This window comes from Drosophila willistoni (genome assembly GCF_018902025.1).
Source record: "Drosophila willistoni isolate 14030-0811.24 chromosome 2L unlocalized genomic scaffold, UCI_dwil_1.1 Seg168, whole genome shotgun sequence".
Taxonomy (NCBI): Eukaryota; Metazoa; Arthropoda; class Insecta; order Diptera; family Drosophilidae; genus Drosophila; species Drosophila willistoni.
Genome location: NW_025814047.1, coordinates 16,465,598 through 16,488,366, shown reverse-complemented (window position 1 = coordinate 16,488,366; position 22,769 = coordinate 16,465,598). Strand labels below are relative to the sequence as shown.

Genomic DNA, 22,769 nt, shown 5'->3' with positions numbered 1-22,769 from the left:
CTTGGCAAAGTGCATTTAGCATTAAGTTGCACAACTGTCGAGTAACTGATGCAAGTCCTTTAGAGATGTTGATAGGGAAAGAAGCTCGACCTCTAGGATTGGTTCCTCCATTAGTCACAGATCTAGAAAAAGACTTAGACTCTATGCAAGCTAGAGCCAGTAATACAACAAAATCCTTAGCTTCTTAGGCTGATGTCAGAGTGGACGCGATAAGCGATGCGATAATATTGAGCGACAATGAGCGAGAAAGCTCTGCATTCAAATTTATATGTAATCGTTGAATGCATGTCAGAGTGCAAGCGAAGCGAGAAGAGAGCGACAAGTTGAAGCGAGTTGCGAGAAAGCGATTCTGAATCGCTTTCTCGCTTTATCGCTTTATCTAACTGTTGTTATACGTGTGATTTCGTTGCGTTCTGAGCTTAAAATATCAAAGAAGCTAACATCGGCTATGCCGAAGTTTATATACCCTTGCAGTCCTTGGTAATAATAATTTTACATATTCAAAATTTGTTTTCTGCAACTCAATTCATCAATATACAAACAAAACAATTTTACTCTCTATTCTACAATTATTTTACAATCACATATGTAAATTTCATAGCATACTCCGATTTTTATGAAAATGTTTCTTCCAGTTCTTCGTGAGCTATATGATATAGTGGTCCGATCCTGATGGTTTTCATACTTTATTTTTCCCGGGTAATAAAAAAAATTTATGGGGTCGGAAACGTCTCCTTCTGTGCGTTACAAACATCTGACCAATTTTATAATACCCTCTGCAAGGGTATAAAAATAGTTGGTTGAAAAATGTTTTTGCGCAACTCAAGCTTTAATAACAGTTTTATGCAAACACTTTATATTTTTGTGTATTTGCTTTCAAATGCAATTAAACAGTCCAACGAAGCAAATGCTAAAATGAGTTCGAGTGCGAACATAAATGTTGAGGACTTAATAACGGAAATTTTTTGTCGTTCTGTTTTGTGGGACCAAAAATGTTAAAATTACCACAATCGGCTGGTTGTTTGAAAAAAATTGGAAAGAGATTGAGAAAAGTCTCCAAGTACCAAGTAAGTTTTGCTTATATTATATTTGTGGATTTTTAATATCAAAGCATATTTGTACACATAAACTGCAAAAGGCATCACGAACAAGTTGTCCAGATCTTTAACTTGTTGGGTGAAAACTTCACTTCCATTATTTTCATTGCTTGTGTGTGTGTCTTGATTGACATTGGGACTTCCCTCAAGGTCAATAATTGCATTATGCAGAATACAAATTGCCTTTACAATAATGTCGACGAAATCTGGAACGGTTTCAATTGGCTTCCAGAGCAAACGCCATTTGGAAGTCATAATTCGAAAAGCACATTCAATGCACCTGCGAGCTCGGGAGAGTCGCTTGTTGAAATACTCTCTTTCAGCATTAATAGTGCGGCTTGAGTATGGCCTTAACAGAGTTTCCAATAGCGGATATGCTTCATCGCCTACAAAAACGTAGGGCATTTTAATACTTGATCCAGGCAAATTAGTATTAGTTATTAGTATTAGTTGTCGATAAAACTGTGATGCATTAAAAGTGCCACCATCACTTTGTTTTCCATATCCTCCAACTTCAATTGCAATAAATTTGCAGTTTGAATCAGCCACTCCTTGAAGAACAACAGAAAAAAATTTGTTGTAATTGTAGAACATGGATCCAGAATGAGGTGGACACTGAATACGAATGTGTTTTCCGTCAATAGCCCCAGCACAATTTGGGAATTTCCACAATTTCCAAAAGTCATCAGCTATCTCGGTAATCATTTCTTTTGAAGGCTGTGGCATGTGCTTTGGCTGCAACTCCTCCCAAAGTGCCTTGACTGTTTCCTTTACAATAACGGAGACTGTAGTCCTTCCAATTTTAAATAAATACGACAATGAAGTAAACGAAGCCCCCGTTGCTAAATATCTGCAATTGGTTAATTTTATTTACATAATTAAATTTTTTGATTAACCTTCAGGAGACTGTTTGAAAAAAAAATGGAAAAATCTTCGGGACCAATTTCGAAATGAGTATAAAAAAATGCCAACAGAAAAGTCAGGAGACTGTGCACCTGATGCTGGCATCTATACCTCTTGGCCTCATTTTGAGTCCCTTTTATTTTTAAAAGACCAAATGAAGCCCAGGCAAACGTTTGGAAATTTGGAGGCCAGCTGCTCCAATAAAAGTTTCTGTGTTCCAGAGTGTGAAGATTCGCTGGACACAGAATTATCCCACAATTTGGCTGAGCTATGTGACACAGATGAGGAAGAGAATTTTCCCAAAAAAAATAAAAAAATAAAATTAAGTATGCCTACTCAACTGCTGTCCATTGAGAAGGAGAAACTTAAACTTTTAGAAAAAAAAATTAATATACCAAAAACACCCGACGATGACCAATGTTTTTTTGAGAGCCTTCTGCCATATATGAAGTCTATGGACATGCGAAAAAAAATGCTTTGCAGAATGGAAATTCAAAAGATCGTACTTTCTCATTTTGGAGACGGAAATAATTCCGAAAACAATTAAAAAAATCAAACATTTTTGTTGCAAAAAAAAAATAAATATATAATTACATAGTTACCTCAAAGTTAGAATAAGTTTTTCACATGGCGTTATGGGATTAACAACAAAATTTGTCCAACACTTTTCCAGTTTTGAATGAATCTTCGTCAAAATATAATCGAATGTATTGATCGACATTCGAGTATAATTGAAAAATTTGTCAGGATACTGCCTTAAATTTTTATACAAACTATTAAACTCTCCTTTTAAACGGTTTCTATTCAGTGGATGGATCCCGGTGGTTTTTTTCATTACAACATTTATAACTGCTGCTGACGCAAAAAATTCTTCGTCTGAATCCATGACGACGATGATTGCAACTGAGACTAAAATTAGAACCCTCGCTAGGTTTCTCGCTTTGCGGAAAGCTTTCACTCTGCCATGCCATCGCTTTGCAGATCGCTACGATAATTATCGCTTGTAGCATCGCATCGCTTATCGCGTCCACTCTGACATCAGCCTTATGATAAAAATCGATTTGACAAAGGTAGCCATTGTTAGACACAGTGTTGGTGATTATATGCATCTTAAAAACGATTAGAGACACCAAACCAAACTAGACCCAAAATTAAGGGACCATTTTTGGTAATAGAGGTTTTGGATGGTGACAGATACAAGCTAAGTTCATTATCAAGCAAGCGAATCTACAAGTGATAAAAAATCTATGTTTGACAAATTAAAACTCAGGAACGAACATTCTGTCCAGATTGGGCCAAAATTTTTCGTCTGTAGCAAAATTAATCTTTTTCTCTTTGTTTTTTCTTGCCATTCATTGTTTACATTTTGGCTGTAAACACTTTGTCCAGTGAATGACAAATTTTTAGTGTTGCATGTGCAAAATATCGATAATAACGACAATCGAACCGCCTGAAATGGGAACGTCTCTTTAGGATGGTGAAAGGGATGGTAAAATTTCATCACGGCAAAACCTTATGTACCATCCCCACAATGGTAGATGGTTACCAGTGGGAATCGGGTCTTAGTCAAAGCTGAATCTTCAAAACTATAGCTCTACCCGATAATTTTTCCATCGATGGAAAAATCCATCTATGTATATTATCGATAGTCCTCATCATTGGACTTGCAGCTCGAGGAAAATCATCACCCCATCATTTAAGAATAATTACAACAAATTTAATATTTTTGAGAAAAATGGGTAGCGTTATTTTTGATAAAGTACTTGGTGATATCAGCCGACGATCAGCATATTCTCAAATTCTTATTGGAGTTGCATCCGGTTGGTAAGAACAGCACACAAATTAATTTTGTTTGTAGTTAATTATTACATGTGTACTTTAATTAATAGGGCTCTTTGCAAATGAAAGAAGTACATATGTACATACAGTGAGTCAAAAAAGTATTGGCACACTTGAAAAATCCAACTTCTAAGAGCTGTAACTTTTTTGTTAACACAGCTATATGTAAATGAAAAATTACATTTATTAAACTCATATATTATATTTAATCTTGAACAAAAAAATTTATATTTCAGTTTTGGTTCATTTGCAAAATACAAAAATGTAAATATAGGCACAAATTTTCATCAAAAAAGTTTTGGCACACGTAACGTAATCAGCTTTATCCAAGGCAATTGAAACACGCTAATTTTTTGTTGGTCCTCTCGACTGTATTACAGCCTGTAAACGTCACACCAAATTTAATATACATACATACATACATAGCTTAACATTGTGGAGGTGGCTACGTCCGAATTACAAACTGAATATTCTAACATAATAAGCATAGCAAATACAATTGGTGGATAAGGCTGCAAACACAGTGCACGCTGAGACGAAGACGAAGCTGAAGATGAAAAACAGTGCAGAACAAATCGTACTAATTCGCTCGCTCGTACGCATAGTGCGCGCTGTGACGAAGATGAAGACGAAACACAAGCAATCAGCTTCAAACGTTGCTGTACTGAATTTGAAGACGAATCGCTTGCTAGTTATCATTGTTTTTGTTTGTTTTTTACAATTTTTCATTTACGTCACAATTAGCCTTCTAGCACATATAATTGGCGTTTTATTAAAAGTAGTCCAATTTTTAATAATAAGTGGCTCAATTTTAATTAATATATACATATTTGATTATAATTGTCTTTATGGTATATTCCACAAATTGATGAAATACACCAAATGTTTCTTTTTCCAAATTTATAGGGTGTACTTTTTTAATTTACTTTTATACGTTTTAATTTAAAATATAAGCCTTGCTCAATCAGCAGGTCATAATCTCATCCAGAATCCATTGCAACTAACATAACAAAAGCGCAACCAATTCGTCTTGCACTGTGCAACCTACTCGCTTACTCGCAACGAAAGCAATTTCTCTTCAGCTTCGTCTTCATAATCGTCTTCGTCTCAGCGTGCACTGTGTTTGGAGCCTAAGATGATAAGGATAAGATATTTTGATGTTTATAGGGCTATTTATGAGGAGGTCCGTAAAGATATTAACAAGAAGCGCAATTAGTCGCTGATGACTGACTTTTTTAAAAAGCAGTGATTTATAATAAGAAAAATATTGAAGAATTTTTATGGATCGCGTAGCAAAATACGTTCATACGCATATTTTGCATGTTTCTAGTCCGATTTCAATAAAATGTTGTTTGGTAGAAATAGATAAAAATAGATAAAAACCTACAAAGAAGCATTTTGTCGAAAAAGTCCTGAAAAATACAAAAAATCATTGTTATTTTACGTCATTTTCCCATCACTTTTTCTGTTTTCGCTTGTATTTTTAATTGTTGTTAATTGTTACTTTAATTGTTGAAAATTGTTTGAAATTTTTTTTCTCGCATAGAGTTCACTTTCGGTCCTCTAAATTATGACATACTTACATTCTCGCATAGACTTCATCTTCAGTCCTCTAAATTATGACATACTTACATTTTTAATTTTTAGACCAAAAAGTCGAATTATGCCAAAATTGGAGGTGTATGTTGACTTTTTTCCTTTACTGTATATTCTGCGCTCATTTTAATCCAGTATACATACTAAATTTGGTGACTTTAGCTTTGTTAGTTTTCGAGAAAATCAGTTTTGTTTAATTTGCGGGGGCGGAAATGGGCGTGGCAAAATTTTTAAATAGTCAATATCTGCGCGTCTACTAAGCTAGCTTACATACCAAATGTAATGTCGGTAGCTTTCATAGTTTTTAAGAAAATCTGTTTTATGTAAATTCCGGGGGCGTGGCAAAAAGTTGGAACAATTATTTTCTGCGCGCTTACTAAACGAGTATGTAAACCAAATTTGATGTGTCCAGCTGTTATACTTTTTAAGAAAAACAGTTCTATGTAAATTCTGGGGGCGTGGCCAAAATTTCAATTAACTCTATACATTTACATACCACACGGTTCTACATACCAAATTTGGTAGCTCTAGCTCTTATAGTCTCCGAGATCTGCGTGTTCATACAGACTAGGCTGTTGATCCTGATCAAGAATATATATACTTTATGGGGTCGCAGAAGCTTCCTTCTGCCTGTTACATACATTTTGGCGACTTTAATATACCATTTCACCCTATGGGTGTATGGTATAAAAATCGTTGGAATCGGACCACTATATCACATTGAAGGAGTTTGAGTATCCCTATGAAATTTATTAATGTGATAGTTTTGAAAAAACATATGATCCCAAAATTTTAATCTGATTGGATATATAAAACACAAGTTACAGTCAATAAAAATCGGCTATACTCAAACGCTACCAGCAGCCTACTTCGTTGTTGCGCAGAATTAATAGATCAGCAGAGCACAGGCATACACATACAGAATCACTACATCACCACATAAACTGTGTGTGTATCGTAAGCGTGCCGAACGCTGACGTATGCATATGCATGCACACATACAATTGGTTTGCAATGTGCATTGGGGAAGAAGAAGAAAAAGAAATTGCTGGTAGAAAGGAACTTCGAAGGTTTACAACAACAAGCATTTTGAAGAATGCAAGGGTACAGTGACTAAACTTTTTGATCACGCAACTATACCTAGGTTCTCTTACAAAATTTTTTTTTAATAATATATGTCTTTCATTAAGTTTTCCTGATTAGGTCAGAAAGTATTGATATTTCAGGTGTTGTAAAGAAGATATTAGTGGACACTTACTGTCTGAGACTATCTTTGAAGCCAAAACAACAAGAATACGATTAGGACGGCTTAATACTAAATTTATCAAAACTTTTTTGTTAATAATTTGTATTGCTGTCTGCCTGGAATTTTGATCCAGTAAACCATCTTTTTAACTCCTTAAAGCATGCTATGGGGCTAGGAATGTGTAGAAAAATATCCTCCGGGGGTATTTTCCATATCAATCCTTCTCTTACTATTTTCAAGGTCCAAAATTGAAAGATCCTGGGCTGCATCCAATCCGACATCAATTTGAAAACCCTCTTATGCTTTATCAACCGTCATAGAGTCCCATAAAAGGTGATATCGAGAGCTGAGTTTGACTTAAATTTGAATAGGAAACGCTTCAACATTTGCCCTGGTTTTTAAATTCATTGAACCAAATGATTTTTATTTTTTGGCTTGATGTGTTTAATTGTCTGTATTTTAATCAAAAATATGAAAGAAGTTAAGTTAGCTAGTTTATATACCCTTGCAGTCCTTGGCCATAATATTTTTACATGTTCCAAACTCTTTTTCAGTATCATTAATTCATTATCATTCACAGACAAAACCTTCCAAATATCATTTCAATTTCTTTTTCTCCTTCTATCCCATGCTGCATGCTGCGATGTGCACGCATACACATACAGTTTATTTAGCGTTGTGTCTGTGTGTGAATGCGTGTGCTCAGCTGCTCTGTGGATTTCAAGCAATGACGTAGTAGATCCGATTTATATTGACTGTAGCTTGTTTTATTTATACGATCTGATTAAAATTTCGGGATCTGATGTTTTATATTCAAAACTATCATATTAGCAAATTTCATAGAGATACTCCAATTTCTTCATCTATGTTTCTTCTATAACTATATGATATAGTGGTCCGATCAATTCTCATACTTTATCTGCTCTAGGCGATAAGTAGCTCAAATATCAAGTTTCAACCCGATAGCTCTTAAGATGGCGGCGTCAAGTTTATTTGCACAGACAGATGGACGGACAGACGGACATGGCTATGTCGACTAAGCTTCTCATGCTGGTCATGAATATATATACTTTATGTGGTCGGAAACGTCTCCTTCTGTGCGTTACAAACATCTGACCAATTTTATAATACGCTCTGCAAGGGTATAAAAATGGTTCGTTATTCAATAAATAAATTTAAATAGAATTAGTATCTTTCTGACATTTGGAACTTTTAGTCACTTGGCTTTTTTTTGCTTTTTGTTGCTTATTTTCGAAATATAGCCAAACAGATTTAAAGAAAAAAATTTATACAATATCTAAAACATCAGTACCTCTCAACTGATTAGAAAATTAACGAAATCACCTTTAAATTTTGTGTTTTATGTCGTGTTAACATTCGTGATCAAAAATTTTAGTCACTGTATATAAAGTTTGGCATAGCCGAAGTTAGCTAGATATCCTCTGGTAATGCAAACCCATTTTTCAAATTTTTTTTTTTTCAAAGTACCTTTTTACAGACTTTGAAAATGCTGTTCGTCACAATCAATTTAAAGTGGTTTACACACTCGAAAATCTTTCCTGAAGGCCAATGAATTGAGCGCTATACAGTGTTGGAAGAAATAATAGAAACGACAACCTTTTTTGATTTTGAAATTTTTTTTTCAACGTTGGACAAATTATCCGAGATGAAAATCGGTGTTTAACAATGTGGGATAGTAGTTCTTTTATTTCAATTCATTTCGACACATATTTTCGCGAAACTTTTTCATCTACATGCTTGATAGTAAAAAAATCGCGTTATTCGGTTGAAAACAAAAATGGAAACGCTTCGTATATTTTCAGTCAAAAACATTTTACGTCTGATAGATGTCAATTTTTAGATTTAATATAATATTCTATATTAAAGGTTTCGAAAGTCCATTCAATTTTATAACATTATATGCTGCATGGGTCGCCAAAATAATGAATTTGCCTAAGAGTAAAAGGGCTTTCCGCTATTTATCGTGAATATAAGCAAGAAAATCGAGGTCGGAAACGCGTCACAACGTCAAAATTCGAACGGATCATCATGCCGGAAGCGAATAAAAACCCATTTCTTTCATCAAAAAAGCTCAAAAATAAGTTAAATGCATCAATAACCAGTAGAACTAACAGTGAAAGATTAATATCAAAGCGGTTAAAGGCGTAAAGTGCTCGAAACGAACCGTGCTTGAGCAAGAAAAACATACAACATAGATTAGATTTTGCTACCCAATATGTGCTTCGGGCCTATTTGAAAAAAGTGCAGTGGGTGGATGAAACAAATGTAAATTTGTTTGAATCTGAAGGCGAGGTGTTTGTAAGACAGGAAAAAAGTAGTGCTTATGATCCAAAACACACTTTAAAGATAGTTAGGCACTAAGGTGGAAACAAATGTTTCTTTCTCAATTGTTGGTCCGTTATTTTGGATAAAAGATAAAATTAGCGCCATCAACAATGTAAACATCCTTGCCTTTAAAGTGATAATATCAGCAGGATAATGATCCCAAATATTCATCTGAGCTGACAAACAAATCGTTCAAGGAGTCCCTGGACTAAAACTTAATAGAACAGCTTCAGTGAACATTTAAGAGAAACACTGCTAGATATAAACCAAAAATAAGTAAGTATATAGGGTAAAGATCTAGGTTAAATGGTTTTCTATAAAACCAGCGATTTGGCCAAGTTATTTGATTCCATGGGATGTCGTTGCCGCGAAGTCTAGAAAAATAAAGTTGGAACAACTAAATATTAATTCAAATATGTGTTGAAAACAAAGATTACTATGTGCCTCGAACAAAAATAAATAAATAATATTAAATTTACTTTAAAATATCAAAGAAGCTAACCTCGGCTATGCCGAAGTTTATATACCCTTGCAGTCCTTGGCAATAATATTTTTACCTTTTGAAATTTCTTTCCCTTCAACTCAATTCATCAATACACAAATAAAACATTATTACTCTTTTTACTACAATTTTTTCTTCTTTCTTCCATCATTCCCTAAAGAAAGCACGGCACGCATACACATACAGTTCATGTAGCGTGCGTGTATGCATGTACTCTGTTGTTTTAATGATGACATAGTAAGCAGCTCTGCCGGTAGCGGTTGAACCGATTTATATTGACTGTAACTTGGGGTCTATTTATCCGATCAGATTCAAATTTTGGGTTTTATATCCAATACTATCATGGTAGTAAATTTCATGGGGATACTCCAATTACTCCAGTATGAAAATGTTTCTTCTAGAGCTATATGATATAATGGTCCGATCCTGACAATTTTCATACCTTATTTTTCCTGGGTTATAAGTAGCTCAAGTTTCATCTTAATAGCTCTTAAGATTGCTGAGTAAAACGCATACGCACAGACGGACTGACAGACGGACATGGCTTTATCAACTCGGCTTCTCATGCTGATCAAGAATATACAGTTGCGAACTTAAAAGTAGCACCACTTGCTGAGGTTATGTGTTCAAAGGATTCTCGGCTTCAATTTAACATGTGAATACGTCTTTCAACGTAAAAACTTTCACTCGTTGCAGAGGACGGACGTGTTTTTTTTTGCGCTTATCAACTTTTATTTTTTCTCGCTTTTTATACCCTTGCAAAAAGGGTATATTAATTTTGGTCAGAAGTGTGCAACGCATAGAAGGAAGCATCTCCGACCATGTAAAGTATATATATTCTTGATCAGCATGACGAGACGAGTTCATATAGCCATGTCCGTCCGTCCGTCCGTCCGTCTGTCCGTCCGTACGTCCGTCCGTCTGTCCGTCCGTCTGGATCAACGCAAACTCCTCCTAGACCGTTGGAGTTACAGAGCTGAAATTTTGCATGTAGGCTTGTATATACTGCAGGCGTTGTATATCTCGGATTCAGCCGGATCGGATCACTATATCATATAGCTCCCATACAAATGGCAAAGTCACGAACATTGACTTTTCTCAATAACTTTGTTATTTTCTGAGCTATGGTCATGAAATTTAATATTGGTAAGTGAATTACACATATAACCGACTGTGCCAAATTTGATCAAGATCGGGTGACTATATCATATAGCTCCCATAGGAACGATCTTTCGAAAACAGTGACTTTTGTGAATAACTTCGTTACTTTTGACGCGATTGCTTTCAAATTAAACATTTGTTAGTTTAATATATCTGTTAATGACTGTGCTGAATATGATAAAGATCGGGTTACTATATCATATAGCTCCCATAGGAACGATCGGTGGAAAACAGTGACTTTGATCAATATCTTAGTTTTTTCCTATGCTAAGATTGTAGGCCGTTCTTTCGCAAACATTAACCTTTTTAGCTTGAACGTTTTTCCATTTTGATGGCTATAGGTAACGAAAGAGTTACCATAAAAGTTGCAAGGGTATACAAACTTTGACGCGGTCGAAGTTAGCCCCGGCCCTCTGGTTTTACTTTTACATAACTCTTAAATTATCGGTTTAATTAATAATAATTACAACATCCGAATTTTATTTTCATTTCGCGAATTCTTGCTGTCGTTTTTGTTTAAATTTAAATAAAATCCAAACTTACAACAATACTTGCATTAGCGGTGTTGTTGTTTTGTTTATCTCTTTTGCTTTTGTGTCTTTACCGTTTTAACTAACTCTCGCGCTCTTGCGTACAAATTGTTGTTGCATGTGTTCAATTTGACGCGCTCTCCCGCTCTTTCCTATTCTTGATTGATTTGCGCTCTCGTCTTTTGCCTACCCGCGACTCTGTGATACGTGTTTTTGTTTTTGTGTTTTCATTTCTTTTTATTCTTTAGTTGTGAAGGCTTACTCTGCACATTAACCCTTGTGTCAGAACTGGTCAGTATATTCTTATACACAGATTTTTTTACCTTTAGAATTTTTATTTTTTATATTTTTGTATTTCCTTTTGTAATTAAATTAAACTTTTGATAAAATGGTTGTCTGCTCAAAAAATAATTGCATAGTTGCCACTAATGCGGTTGACTCCCATGATTATATTCTTTGTTGGTTGTGTGACAATGCGGTTCACGTTACGTGTGCAGGTTACACAGCAGAATTAAGGAGTCTATTGCTAAAGGTGGTGGCTTAAAATATGGATGTGATGCTTGCCGGAAGGTCGAGAATGAGATGCGCTCTTTCATGAGGCGGACTAGAGATAGTTTTGACACTTTAAGGGCAGGTTTTAATAAACTCCAAGCGGAGTTTACTGCGGTGGAGACTCAGTTCAGAAGTGGTGGCTTAAAATATGGATGTGATGCTTGCCGGAAGGTCGAGAATGAGATGCGCTCTTTCATGAGGCGGACTAAAGATAGTTTGAATCTGAAGGCGAGGTGTTTGTAAGACAGGAAAAAAGTAGTGCTTATGATCCAAAACACACTTTAAAGATAGTTAGGCACTAAGGTGGAAACAAATGTTTCTTTCTCAATTGTTGGTCCGTTATTTTGGATAAAAGATAAAATTAGCGCCATCAACAATGTAAACATCCTTGCCTTTAAAGTGATAATATCAGCAGGATAATGATCCCAAATATTCATCTGAGCTGACAAACAAATCGTTCAAGGAGTCCCTGGACTAAAACTTAATAGAACAGCTTCAGTGAACATTTAAGAGAAACACTGCTAGATATAAACCAAAAATAAGTAAGTATATAGGGTAAAGATCTAGGTTAAATGGTTTTCTATAAAACCAGCGATTTGGCCAAGTTATTTGATTCCATGGGATGTCGTTGCCGCGAAGTCTAGAAAAATAAAGTTGGAACAACTAAATATTAATTCAAATATGTGTTGAAAACAAAGATTACTATGTGCCTCGAACAAAAATAAATAAATAATATTAAATTTACTTTAAAATATCAAAGAAGCTAACCTCGGCTATGCCGAAGTTTATATACCCTTGCAGTCCTTGGCAATAATATTTTTACCTTTTGAAATTTCTTTCCCTTCAACTCAATTCATCAATACACAAATAAAACATTATTACTCTTTTTACTACAATTTTTTCTTCTTTCTTCCATCATTCCCTAAAGAAAGCACGGCACGCATACACATACAGTTCATGTAGCGTGCGTGTATGCATGTACTCTGTTGTTTTAATGATGACATAGTAAGCAGCTCTGCCGGTAGCGGTTGAACCGATTTATATTGACTGTAACTTGGGGTCTATTTATCCGATCAGATTCAAATTTTGGGTTTTATATCCAATACTATCATGGTAGTAAATTTCATGGGGATACTCCAATTACTCCAGTATGAAAATGTTTCTTCTAGAGCTATATGATATAATGGTCCGATCCTGACAATTTTCATACCTTATTTTTCCTGGGTTATAAGTAGCTCAAGTTTCATCTTAATAGCTCTTAAGATTGCTGAGTAAAACGCATACGCACAGACGGACTGACAGACGGACATGGCTTTATCAACTCGGCTTCTCATGCTGATCAAGAATATACAGTTGCGAACTTAAAAGTAGCACCACTTGCTGAGGTTATGTGTTCAAAGGATTCTCGGCTTCAATTTAACATGTGAATACGTCTTTCAACGTAAAAACTTTCACTCGTTGCAGAGGACGGACGTGTTTTTTTTTGCGCTTATCAACTTTTATTTTTTCTCGCTTTTTATACCCTTGCAAAAAGGGTATATTAATTTTGGTCAGAAGTGTGCAACGCATAGAAGGAAGCATCTCCGACCATGTAAAGTATATATATTCTTGATCAGCATGACGAGACGAGTTCATATAGCCATGTCCGTCCGTCCGTCCGTCCGTCTGTCCGTCCGTACGTCCGTCCGTCTGTCCGTCCGTCTGGATCAACGCAAACTCCTCCTAGACCGTTGGAGTTACAGAGCTGAAATTTTGCATGTAGGCTTGTATATACTGCAGGCGTTGTATATCTCGGATTCAGCCGGATCGGATCACTATATCATATAGCTCCCATACAAATGGCAAAGTCACGAACATTGACTTTTCTCAATAACTTTGTTATTTTCTGAGCTATGCTCATGAAATTTAATATTGGTAAGTGAATTACACATATAACCGACTGTGCCAAATTTGATCAAGATCGGGTGACTATATCATATAGCTCCCATAGGAACGATCTTTCGAAAACAGTGACTTTTGTGAATAACTTCGTTACTTTTGACGCGATTGCTTTCAAATTAAACATTTGTTAGTTTAATATATCTGTTAATGACTGTGCTGAATATGATAAAGATCGGGTTACTATATCATATAGCTCCCATAGGAACGATCGGTGGAAAACAGTGACTTTGATCAATATCTTAGTTTTTTCCTATGCTAAGATTGTAGGCCGTTCTTTCGCAAACATTAACCTTTTTAGCTTGAACGTTTTTCCATTTTGATGGCTATAGGTAACGAAAGAGTTACCATAAAAGTTGCAAGGGTATACAAACTTTGACGCGGTCGAAGTTAGCCCCGGCCCTCTGGTTTTACTTTTACATAACTCTTAAATTATCGGTTTAATTAATAATAATTACAACATCCGAATTTTATTTTCATTTCGCGAATTCTTGCTGTCGTTTTTGTTTAAATTTAAATAAAATCCAAACTTACAACAATACTTGCATTAGCGGTGTTGTTGTTTTGTTTATCTCTTTTGCTTTTGTGTCTTTACCGTTTTAACTAACTCTCGCGCTCTTGCGTACAAATTGTTGTTGCATGTGTTCAATTTGACGCGCTCTCCCGCTCTTTCCTATTCTTGATTGATTTGCGCTCTCGTCTTTTGCCTACCCGCGACTCTGTGATACGTGTTTTTGTTTTTGTGTTTTCATTTCTTTTTATTCTTTAGTTGTGAAGGCTTACTCTGCACATTAACCCTTGTGTCAGAACTGGTCAGTATATTCTTATACACAGATTTTTTTACCTTTAGAATTTTTATTTTTTATATTTTTGTATTTCCTTTTGTAATTAAATTAAACTTTTGATAAAATGGTTGTCTGCTCAAAAAATAATTGCATAGTTGCCACTAATGCGGTTGACTCCCATGATTATATTCTTTGTTGGTTGTGTGACAATGCGGTTCACGTTACGTGTGCAGGTTACACAGGCAGAATTAAGGAGTCTATTGCTAAAGGTGGTGGCTTAAAATATGGATGTGATGCTTGCCGGAAGGTCGAGAATGAGATGCGCTCTTTCATGAGGCGGACTAGAGATAGTTTTGACACTTTAAGGGCAGGTTTTAATAAACTCCAAGCGGAGTTTACTGCGGTGGAGACTCAGTTCAGAAGTGGTGGCTTAAAATATGGATGTGATGCTTGCCGGAAGGTCGAGAATGAGATGCGCTCTTTCATGAGGCGGACTAAAGATAGTTTTGACACTTTAAGGGCAGGTTTTAATAAACTCCAAGCGGAGTTTACTGCGGTGGAGACTCAGTTCAGAAGTTTATCGCTTATGAATGAGTCTCCGAAACGTAAAAGGACCAGTCCTTGGGGTGTTTCTGTATCTGTAGATCCGCCAGCGTCTCTTATCGTCCCCGACCGGTCTCATGCACCGTCCACTCCTAATGTACAGCAATTGATATCGTTTAAGAGCCCGGTTGTGAATGCTATTAGTAATGAATTACCGGTATCACCTGGGAATGATCTCTTAAAAACGATGCCTATTGTAGTGTCCGATGTGTCTGGGCAATTACCCATTCCAATGGAAATTGCCGATAGTTCTAAAAGTATCGAGGGCCCCGTCAACAAGTTGACTGCTGCAGTGGGTGACTTGTCGAACGTTACTGCTGCGGCTTACGCTTCGGGACCGCGGCCTCTCGTTGGCATACCACCAAAGAAACATATATTTGTGTCTAGGCTAGACCCTGTTGTCACATCTGATGATGTAATAGCCTATATTCGGAAGAAAGTTAACGTCTCGAATATTGCTGTGGAGAAGTTTAAATTTTCTTATTCTCGTGACATTTCGTCTTTTAAAATTAGTGTTTCTGCCAATATCTTCGACACTATATGTCGAGAAGATTTTTGGCCTAAACATATAATAGTTAAGGAATATACTGTAAAAAAGAAAAATCGGCAACCGATTCGCTTGCCTACAACAACAACTAATACTATTCCTGCCACATCAGCATCTGCTGGTGTGTCAAAAAACTAGCTTCGTCCCTTAATTTGGGTTACCAGAACGTTAGAGGACTGAAATCTAAACTTCATAATCTCTATGTAGATAGTCTTTCTTTTGTGCATAACATTCTAGCTTTCACAGAGACGTGGCTAAAACCTGATATTGCTGATGCATCGGTTTTTTCCACAAACTTTTCTATTTTCAGACGTGACCGGATTTCTTTCATTACTTGTTCCTATATTCCACCGTTGTCAGACATGGTGGTATATTTAAATCATTTAGAGGCAATTCAGTTTGTCTCCTCTTTAGTGTCGAGTCAAGACATGCTCATAGTTGTAGGTGATTTTAATTTACCCGCTTTAGCATGGTCACTAACAGATGAATCTACCACGTTGTTGCCCTCTTTGTCACATGACTTTATTGATGGCCTTCTAGGCTTATCTTTATCCCAAGTCAATCCTGTCTTAAATTCTAATGGAAAATCGTTAGATCTTATTTTTGTATTGGATTCTTCTTATTGTGAGGTTTCTAGGATCGAACCATTTGTTCTTCCAGAAGACAAATTTCATCCTACATTAAATTTAAAAATTGATTTGCCCTTGCTTTCACCATTACTTGGTTCAAATGAGTTACCACTAACTAGGTGCTTTCGTAAGACTGACTTTGCCAGCCTTAATGAAAACATTGCTACTACCGATTGGTCTTATCTGTACAATTGTAGTGATATGAACTCGGCTGTTCGTTTTTTCTATGATACTCTGAATTCACTCTTTGATATTTGTGTGCCTCTTGGTAGGCTGGAGCGGCTTAACAAACCTCCCTGGTTCTCTCGCGAGCTATCCAATTTGAAAAATGTGAAGACACGATATTATAAGAAGTTTCAAAAAACACGTCGTTCATCAGATTGTGCTCTCTATACAGTCGCTCGTTCAAAATTCATGATGCTTAATACACAATGCTATAAGAATTATCTTCAGCGGTGTAAGCTTCAGTTTTCTTCTGACCCTAAACAATTTTATAATTTTGTTAATTCTAAACGTAAGACCTCTGTGCACCCATCTTTTTTGTCTTTTCAAAATAAAAAAGCGAGCACTGATCAGGCAATTGCTGATATGTTTGCGAGTTTTTTCAAAACAACTTATTCCTCAACGGAATATCGAGCAAGTCCGTATCCTTATCATTTAAAAAAGGCTAATTGCATTTTTAATCCAGTGATTGATGAAAGTTCTATTCTTAGCGAACTTAAATTAGTTAAACCTGTTTATTCTCCGGGGCCAGACGGTATTCCTGGATGTGTACTCAGGTTCTGTGCAAACGCATTATGTAAACCCATTTTAAAATTGTTTCTATTGTCTGTAGAATCTTCCTCTTTTCCATCTATTTGGAAGGAGTCGTATATTATTCCTCTGCATAAAAATGGCAAAAAGTCCGAAGCCTCTAACTATAGGGGTATCTCAAAATTGTCCGCTATTCCGAAAGCTTTTGAGAAAATTAAAACTTCTCAATTGCAACATTTTTGCAGCTCTATTATTTCGCCATCCCAACATGGGTTTGTGAAACGTAGATCTACAACCACTAACCTTTTAGAATTTACATCAATAATTATCAAGGGGTTCAAAAATGGTAAACAAACTGATGTCATATACACTGACTTCAGCAAAGCCTTTGATTCCGTTAATCATACCCTATTACTTTCTAAGCTGAGCGACATTGGGTTTCCACCCCTTTTCCTTTCTTGGGTTCGAGAATATTTAACAAATAAAAAACCGAAGGTACTTTTTAAGTCTTCTTTTTCCGTTTCCATTTCTGTGACTTCTGGTGTACCTCAAGGTAGTCATCTTGGCCCTCTGCTCTTCACACTATTTATTAACGATCTTCCATCAGTCATTGTTCATTCGCGTGTGCTTATGTATGCTGACGATGTCAAGCTTTGTCTTACTTATAAAGATACAGATTCATCTAGTCGGCTACAAGCTGATCTTAAAAACTTTCAATCCTGGTGCCAGTTTAATCTACTAAATCTTAACACTACCAAATGTAAGGTAATGACTTTTTTTCGTAACTCTCCTCAACTGGTCACTTATATTCTAAACAATAGCCCTTTAGAACGTCTAAATAATATGAATGATTTGGGCGTACTTATGGACCATAAGTTAAATTTTAACACCCATATTTCCACCACGGTCGCAAAGGCCATGAGTGTCCTGGGTTTCATTAAAAGATGGTCAAAAGAATTTGATGACCCCTATACAACTAAAGTTCTTTTTACTTCGCTTGTCCGTCCTATTTTAGAGTATGGATCTTGCATTTGGTCACCTCAATATGAGTCGCACCAGATTAGACTAGAATCCGTTCAAAAGCAGTTCTTGCTATTTGCTCTTCGTGGCTTAAGCTGGGATCGCAATGTCAATTTGCCTTCGTATTCTAGTAGACTTCTCTTGATAAACCTTCCGTCCCTAACTAATCGTAGAATTATGCTTGGTGTCATTTTTATGCACAAGCTCCTAATTGGTGATATCGACTCGCCTGGGTTATTAGCTCAGGTGAATCTGTCGGTACCATGTAGACGGAGTAGACATCCTTTAATACCTTTATCCCTTAGTCGTTGTTCTTCTAACTATGCTATGCATGAACCTTTTAGGGTCCTCTGCTCTGATTACAATCTTCTATCCCCTGTAATCGGCTCAGAGTTTTCTATTAATATGCTTAAAACATCTATCCCATCCCATTTAGTTAATAGATAGCTATAGTATTATGTGTTTGTCTGTCTTTTATATTGTGTATTTTGTCCACGCGATTCGTGCCGTGCGTTATACGGCTGCACCCCTCGGTCGGTCGGGTGGGAGGTGGGCAGTTAGATAACTGCCAGATAACAAGCAGATGCTTGGGCTCGCGCGTAACAGGCTTTGTCCTGGTGTCGTAGGGGCCACTTGAACGTACTGCGCATAGTATCGTCAACGTCCGCTATAACGTAAAATATTTACTACTAATGATAGCAAAAAAAATAAAGAATTTTAATAATATCCAACGTATTCAAAGTTTTCAAGGATTTTCTTCAAATACTCAAAATATAAAAATAGCACCACTTGCCGTATTTGCCAAATATCGTCATATTTCGCAGAATTGCATTGTAAAAAACACATGATTAATAGTCCGTTTAATTTTAGCTAAGGAAGTTGGTGAAATATCGGTGCAATTTATTGTCCTTAACAATACACAAGTCATTCAATACTTAACAAATTGTAATCGACAATATTTTATTCGACGCGAAATTTAAATTACTTTTTTTTATTTCTTACCGAAAAGGAGTTAATATTTGGAAAGCTATCAAACATCGTTTTTAAGTTTTGTTTAGGAAATAGTTGTTCAACTAAAAAGGTTTTTTTTTTTATATTTTGCGTCTGTAAATGGTTTTATGTATGTATGTCAAAAGAAACGCTAAAGGCAAGGAATTCCAAATGTACACCTATAATGTTTAAAAATAAAGGGGAAGTTGCAATATATGCCCATACAAACGTAGAAAAATGTGGAGGTCTTGGCAGAACTCAGGACAGGAGACTTTCGTCCTGTTCCAGGACCTTTTTGAAACGGTTTTTCTTTTTGCGTCAATAGAGAATTTAATTTTAGGAAGCTATATGAAAGCACACGTCGCGTTAAAATCGCTCCAAAGCCACATGTATGCAACGGTGCGTGGGTTTAAACAATTTTATAATTCTTTTTAATTTGTTAATTTTTAACCCATGTACACAACTTACCTTATATTGCTGATCTATGCTTCAATTACTAACCAGCAAATTATTGTAAGGACTAATTTAATACCATTTGACTAATTTGACATATATATTGCTGGACAATACGGTTTACAAGATATGAGAGAATATTTGAAAAATGAACCAAAGAAAAATTAACAGATCTCACCATCGAGTTTCCTCGACGTCAGGTTAATGTAGATACGCCTTCAATTCGGAGGTTGCCTCAATGTTTTAAAATTCGTAATACTTTAGGAGATACGATATTTTCGCCATGTTCTCGTCATGTGTAATTAAACATTAAACTTTGATCGTGATTTCCCCGAAACAACTTTTTACAAACCGGCGACAGGAAGATTTGTAATTAATTGAAAGCAACAGCAAAAACCGAAATCAAAAAAAAACCGAAAGCGCAAAATTCGACAGCAACAGCTAATAGCCGAAATAGAAAATTATGACAGCAGCAGCAAACGCCAAAAACAAAAACCGAGAAACCGGACAGCAGCAAACAGCAAAAATCGGAAAGCAAAAAACCCGACAGCAACAGCAATAGCAAATAACCGAAATTAAACACTTGCTACGCAAAAGCAAAGTGCCAAAACAAATTGCTTTCATAGCAACAGCCAAATCATACATTTTAAAAATAAGGAACTGTTCCGACTGTTACTTTCAGCCAGGTTTGGAAAGTAACGTTTTTGCGAAGTGCGGAAAGTGCGTTTTTTTCGGAAGCAAAAGTAACACAAAGTGTTCGTTTTAATATTTGCTAAACAGCAATGAATAGCACACAATTTACGACTTTTGCTAATTCGACTACATCAATTTAAACACTGATTTTAATCCAGGTGAAGTCTAAATTTCGGTAAAAAAAAATTTGTATTAATATTTATTTTATGAACTATATAGTATTATTCGTTTTGAAATATATAGTAAGAAAATATGGTCGAAATATATTGGAATAAAATATTGTTTAAAAATTAAACGTTTAAAAATTTATATAGTTTTAGTCAATATTCATGTAATCACCACTGTATGTATATTTTCTATGCATTGAACGTAATGATTGTATGATTGATCAAACGGATGAGTGTGAGACAGTTGCTTACGTTGCTCAGCTTATAAGGCATGCGTAATTAAAACACTTACATTTTGACAGCGTAATAGAACAGTCGTATTTATTGTTAACTAAATAATTAAACTTTAGCCAAATAAAAGATTAATACAGTCCAATCATTTATCAACGAATATATATGCAAAAACAAACTGTTTTTTACATTTATTCACAAAAGATTAGACCTCAAGCCGGCAAAGCGAGTTACAAACTAATTAAAGATCGCTAAATTCATAAACAACCGACCACCGATACAATTTTTAGTTATATGTAATTTTTTATTTCAAGGGCGACTGGATTTACAACTATGAAAATTGGAAAAATTGCCGCATTTGTGATTGGAGGAAGTATTATTTTAGTGGAAATCGCTCATCAAGAGGGCCTTATCCAAGTTAATTGGCCAAAGTTAATGAAAAAGATGGACATAATTACAAAACAAATACAATCTCCTGTAGTAGAAAATCATGCGACTCTGATTAAAAAGGTAAGAAATTAACCCTACTTCCTAACAGTATCATTTTTGATCCTTTTTTTGTTGTTTTTTTTTTAAATAATATTTTTATTAATTGCTTGATTCAAATAGTTTTTTTTTTTAGTTTAAAATATCTTTTTCGAACGTTTCTGGTTTTCCTGAACGTGAAAAAATGATAAGTTACATGTTCCTAGTAAGGGTCAAATTTGACCCCACATGAAAATCCAATCGGATACGTTACGAAAGACTCATGTCTTAAGATAAATGTTTACATAAAAAGCTTTTCTGTTTTTTTAATATGAATTCGTTGTCTATTTTTATTTGTGAGTCTCTTATCAAGGTTTGGTTTCTATTAGTCGTCTTGTAGTGGTCTGATGAATCCCTCCAAACTTTGCTTTTGTATTTTTTAAGGATGATGTCCTTTATGTACTTTGGTGTGTCTTTGTGGTTAATGTTTTGCTCAACTATATATGGGATACTGTAAGCTATCTTTGTAGCTCTGTCCGCTGTTTCATTGCCCTAAATGCCAGTGTGACCTGGTACCCATATCAAAATTATTTTGGGGTATTGGTGAGTTACTATGTCTCGTATATGAGAGATGTACGGATTTTGGTTGTTGACCTGGGTTACTGCCTGTATTGCTGACAGTGAGTCTGAACAAATTGCAAAATGCTGTTTTTCTCTTAGTGCATATTTACAGGCAGCCAGTATAGCTGCTGCTTCCGCTGTGTAATTCGAAGTGTGAGGTGGGAGCAAAGCCATTTTATTTAACTATGTCTGACTCAGTTGTGATGCTGTATGAGACTCCTTTTATTGATTTTGATCCATCCGTGTAAATAAATTTATACCTATCAAATCTCTCTTTGAGGCTAAGGAGCATTTTGCGATATATTATGGGGGGTGTAGATGACTTCGTCGTATAGTGAAGAGGGAGGTTCACTGACTCTTTACTGAGGGACCATGGGGGTTTTAATAATTTTCTACTTCTTATTGGGGTAAACAATAGATCATTGTGTTTGCAGAAGTTCAAAGTGTTATGCAGAATCGATGGTATTGTGGGTGTTTTTTTCAATTTTTTTATTTTGTTTAACACTTCTTGGAGAGGTGTGTTTGATGCGAGCATTAGAGTTTTGTACAGTTTAGCTGTTGCTAGCGAAAATCTCGAATCGATTGGCATAAGGTCGGCTTCATAAAGAAGATTGTTAGTTGGAGTAGACCGAAAGGCTCCGAAAGTTTTCCTCAATGCATCATGGTATATGGATTTAAGTTTTTTAGGAAGGGGGGCAATTGCCGTACAAAGGTAAACAAAAGTCTATTTTTGACATGATCAAAGTTTCAATTGTATTAGTGATCTAATGTCACAACTATATTTTTGGTTAGCTAACCATTTTATTATGTTAAGTCTTTGTGAAATCTCGACTGTTAAGTTGTCTATGTGTTGTTTCCATCTGTATCTTTTTGTTATAACCAGACGGAGGATTTTTATGGCATTACTTGCGTTGAGGTTGTAAGTTTGGGAGCTTAATTAAAAATTGCATTTCGTTTTCCTGCAAATGTGCATGTGTTTGCATTTATTTACATATAGTTTTGCTCCCGAGTATTCACACCAGTTTAGAATATCTGTGAAAAGGGGGTTTATGTTTACCATCATTGTGCCTTTTTTAATTTTTTATATTATTGTGAAGTCGTC

At 35.6% G+C, this 22,769-nt stretch overlaps 2 protein-coding genes across 3 annotated transcripts in view; one reads left to right on the top strand and one right to left on the bottom strand.

The window, feature by feature from the left end:
- Positions 1-888: 888 nt before the first annotated feature.
- On the bottom strand, positions 889-2,996 carry LOC124459829 (protein ALP1-like). Of its 2 annotated transcripts, none has more exons than XM_047009555.1 (2): positions 2,603-2,975; positions 889-1,947 (listed from the first exon to the last, which is right to left on the bottom strand). In XM_047009555.1, the coding sequence occupies exons 1-2, from the start codon at positions 2,884-2,886 to the stop codon at positions 1,002-1,004; spliced, it is 1,230 nt and encodes a 409-aa protein (XP_046865511.1). In that variant the 5' UTR covers positions 2,887-2,975; the 3' UTR covers positions 889-1,001. The 2 variants fall into 2 exon arrangements, 1 of the variants encoding a protein (XP_046865511.1); XR_006953831.1 differs by lacking the exon at positions 889-1,947 and adding an exon at positions 2,182-2,268 and having other exon boundaries at positions 2,603-2,996.
- Positions 2,997-3,646: 650 nt separating this feature from the next.
- LOC6653174 (FUN14 domain-containing protein 1) overlaps positions 3,647-22,769 on the top strand; it is a 39,590-nt gene continuing 20,467 nt past the window's right edge. Inside the window, exons 1-2 of the mRNA XM_002075541.4 lie at positions 3,647-3,824; positions 20,896-21,091. Of these exons, the coding sequence (XP_002075577.1) occupies positions 3,736-3,824; positions 20,896-21,091 (285 nt within the window). The 5' untranslated portion in view covers positions 3,647-3,735. The remainder of the gene's footprint in view (positions 3,825-20,895; positions 21,092-22,769) is intronic.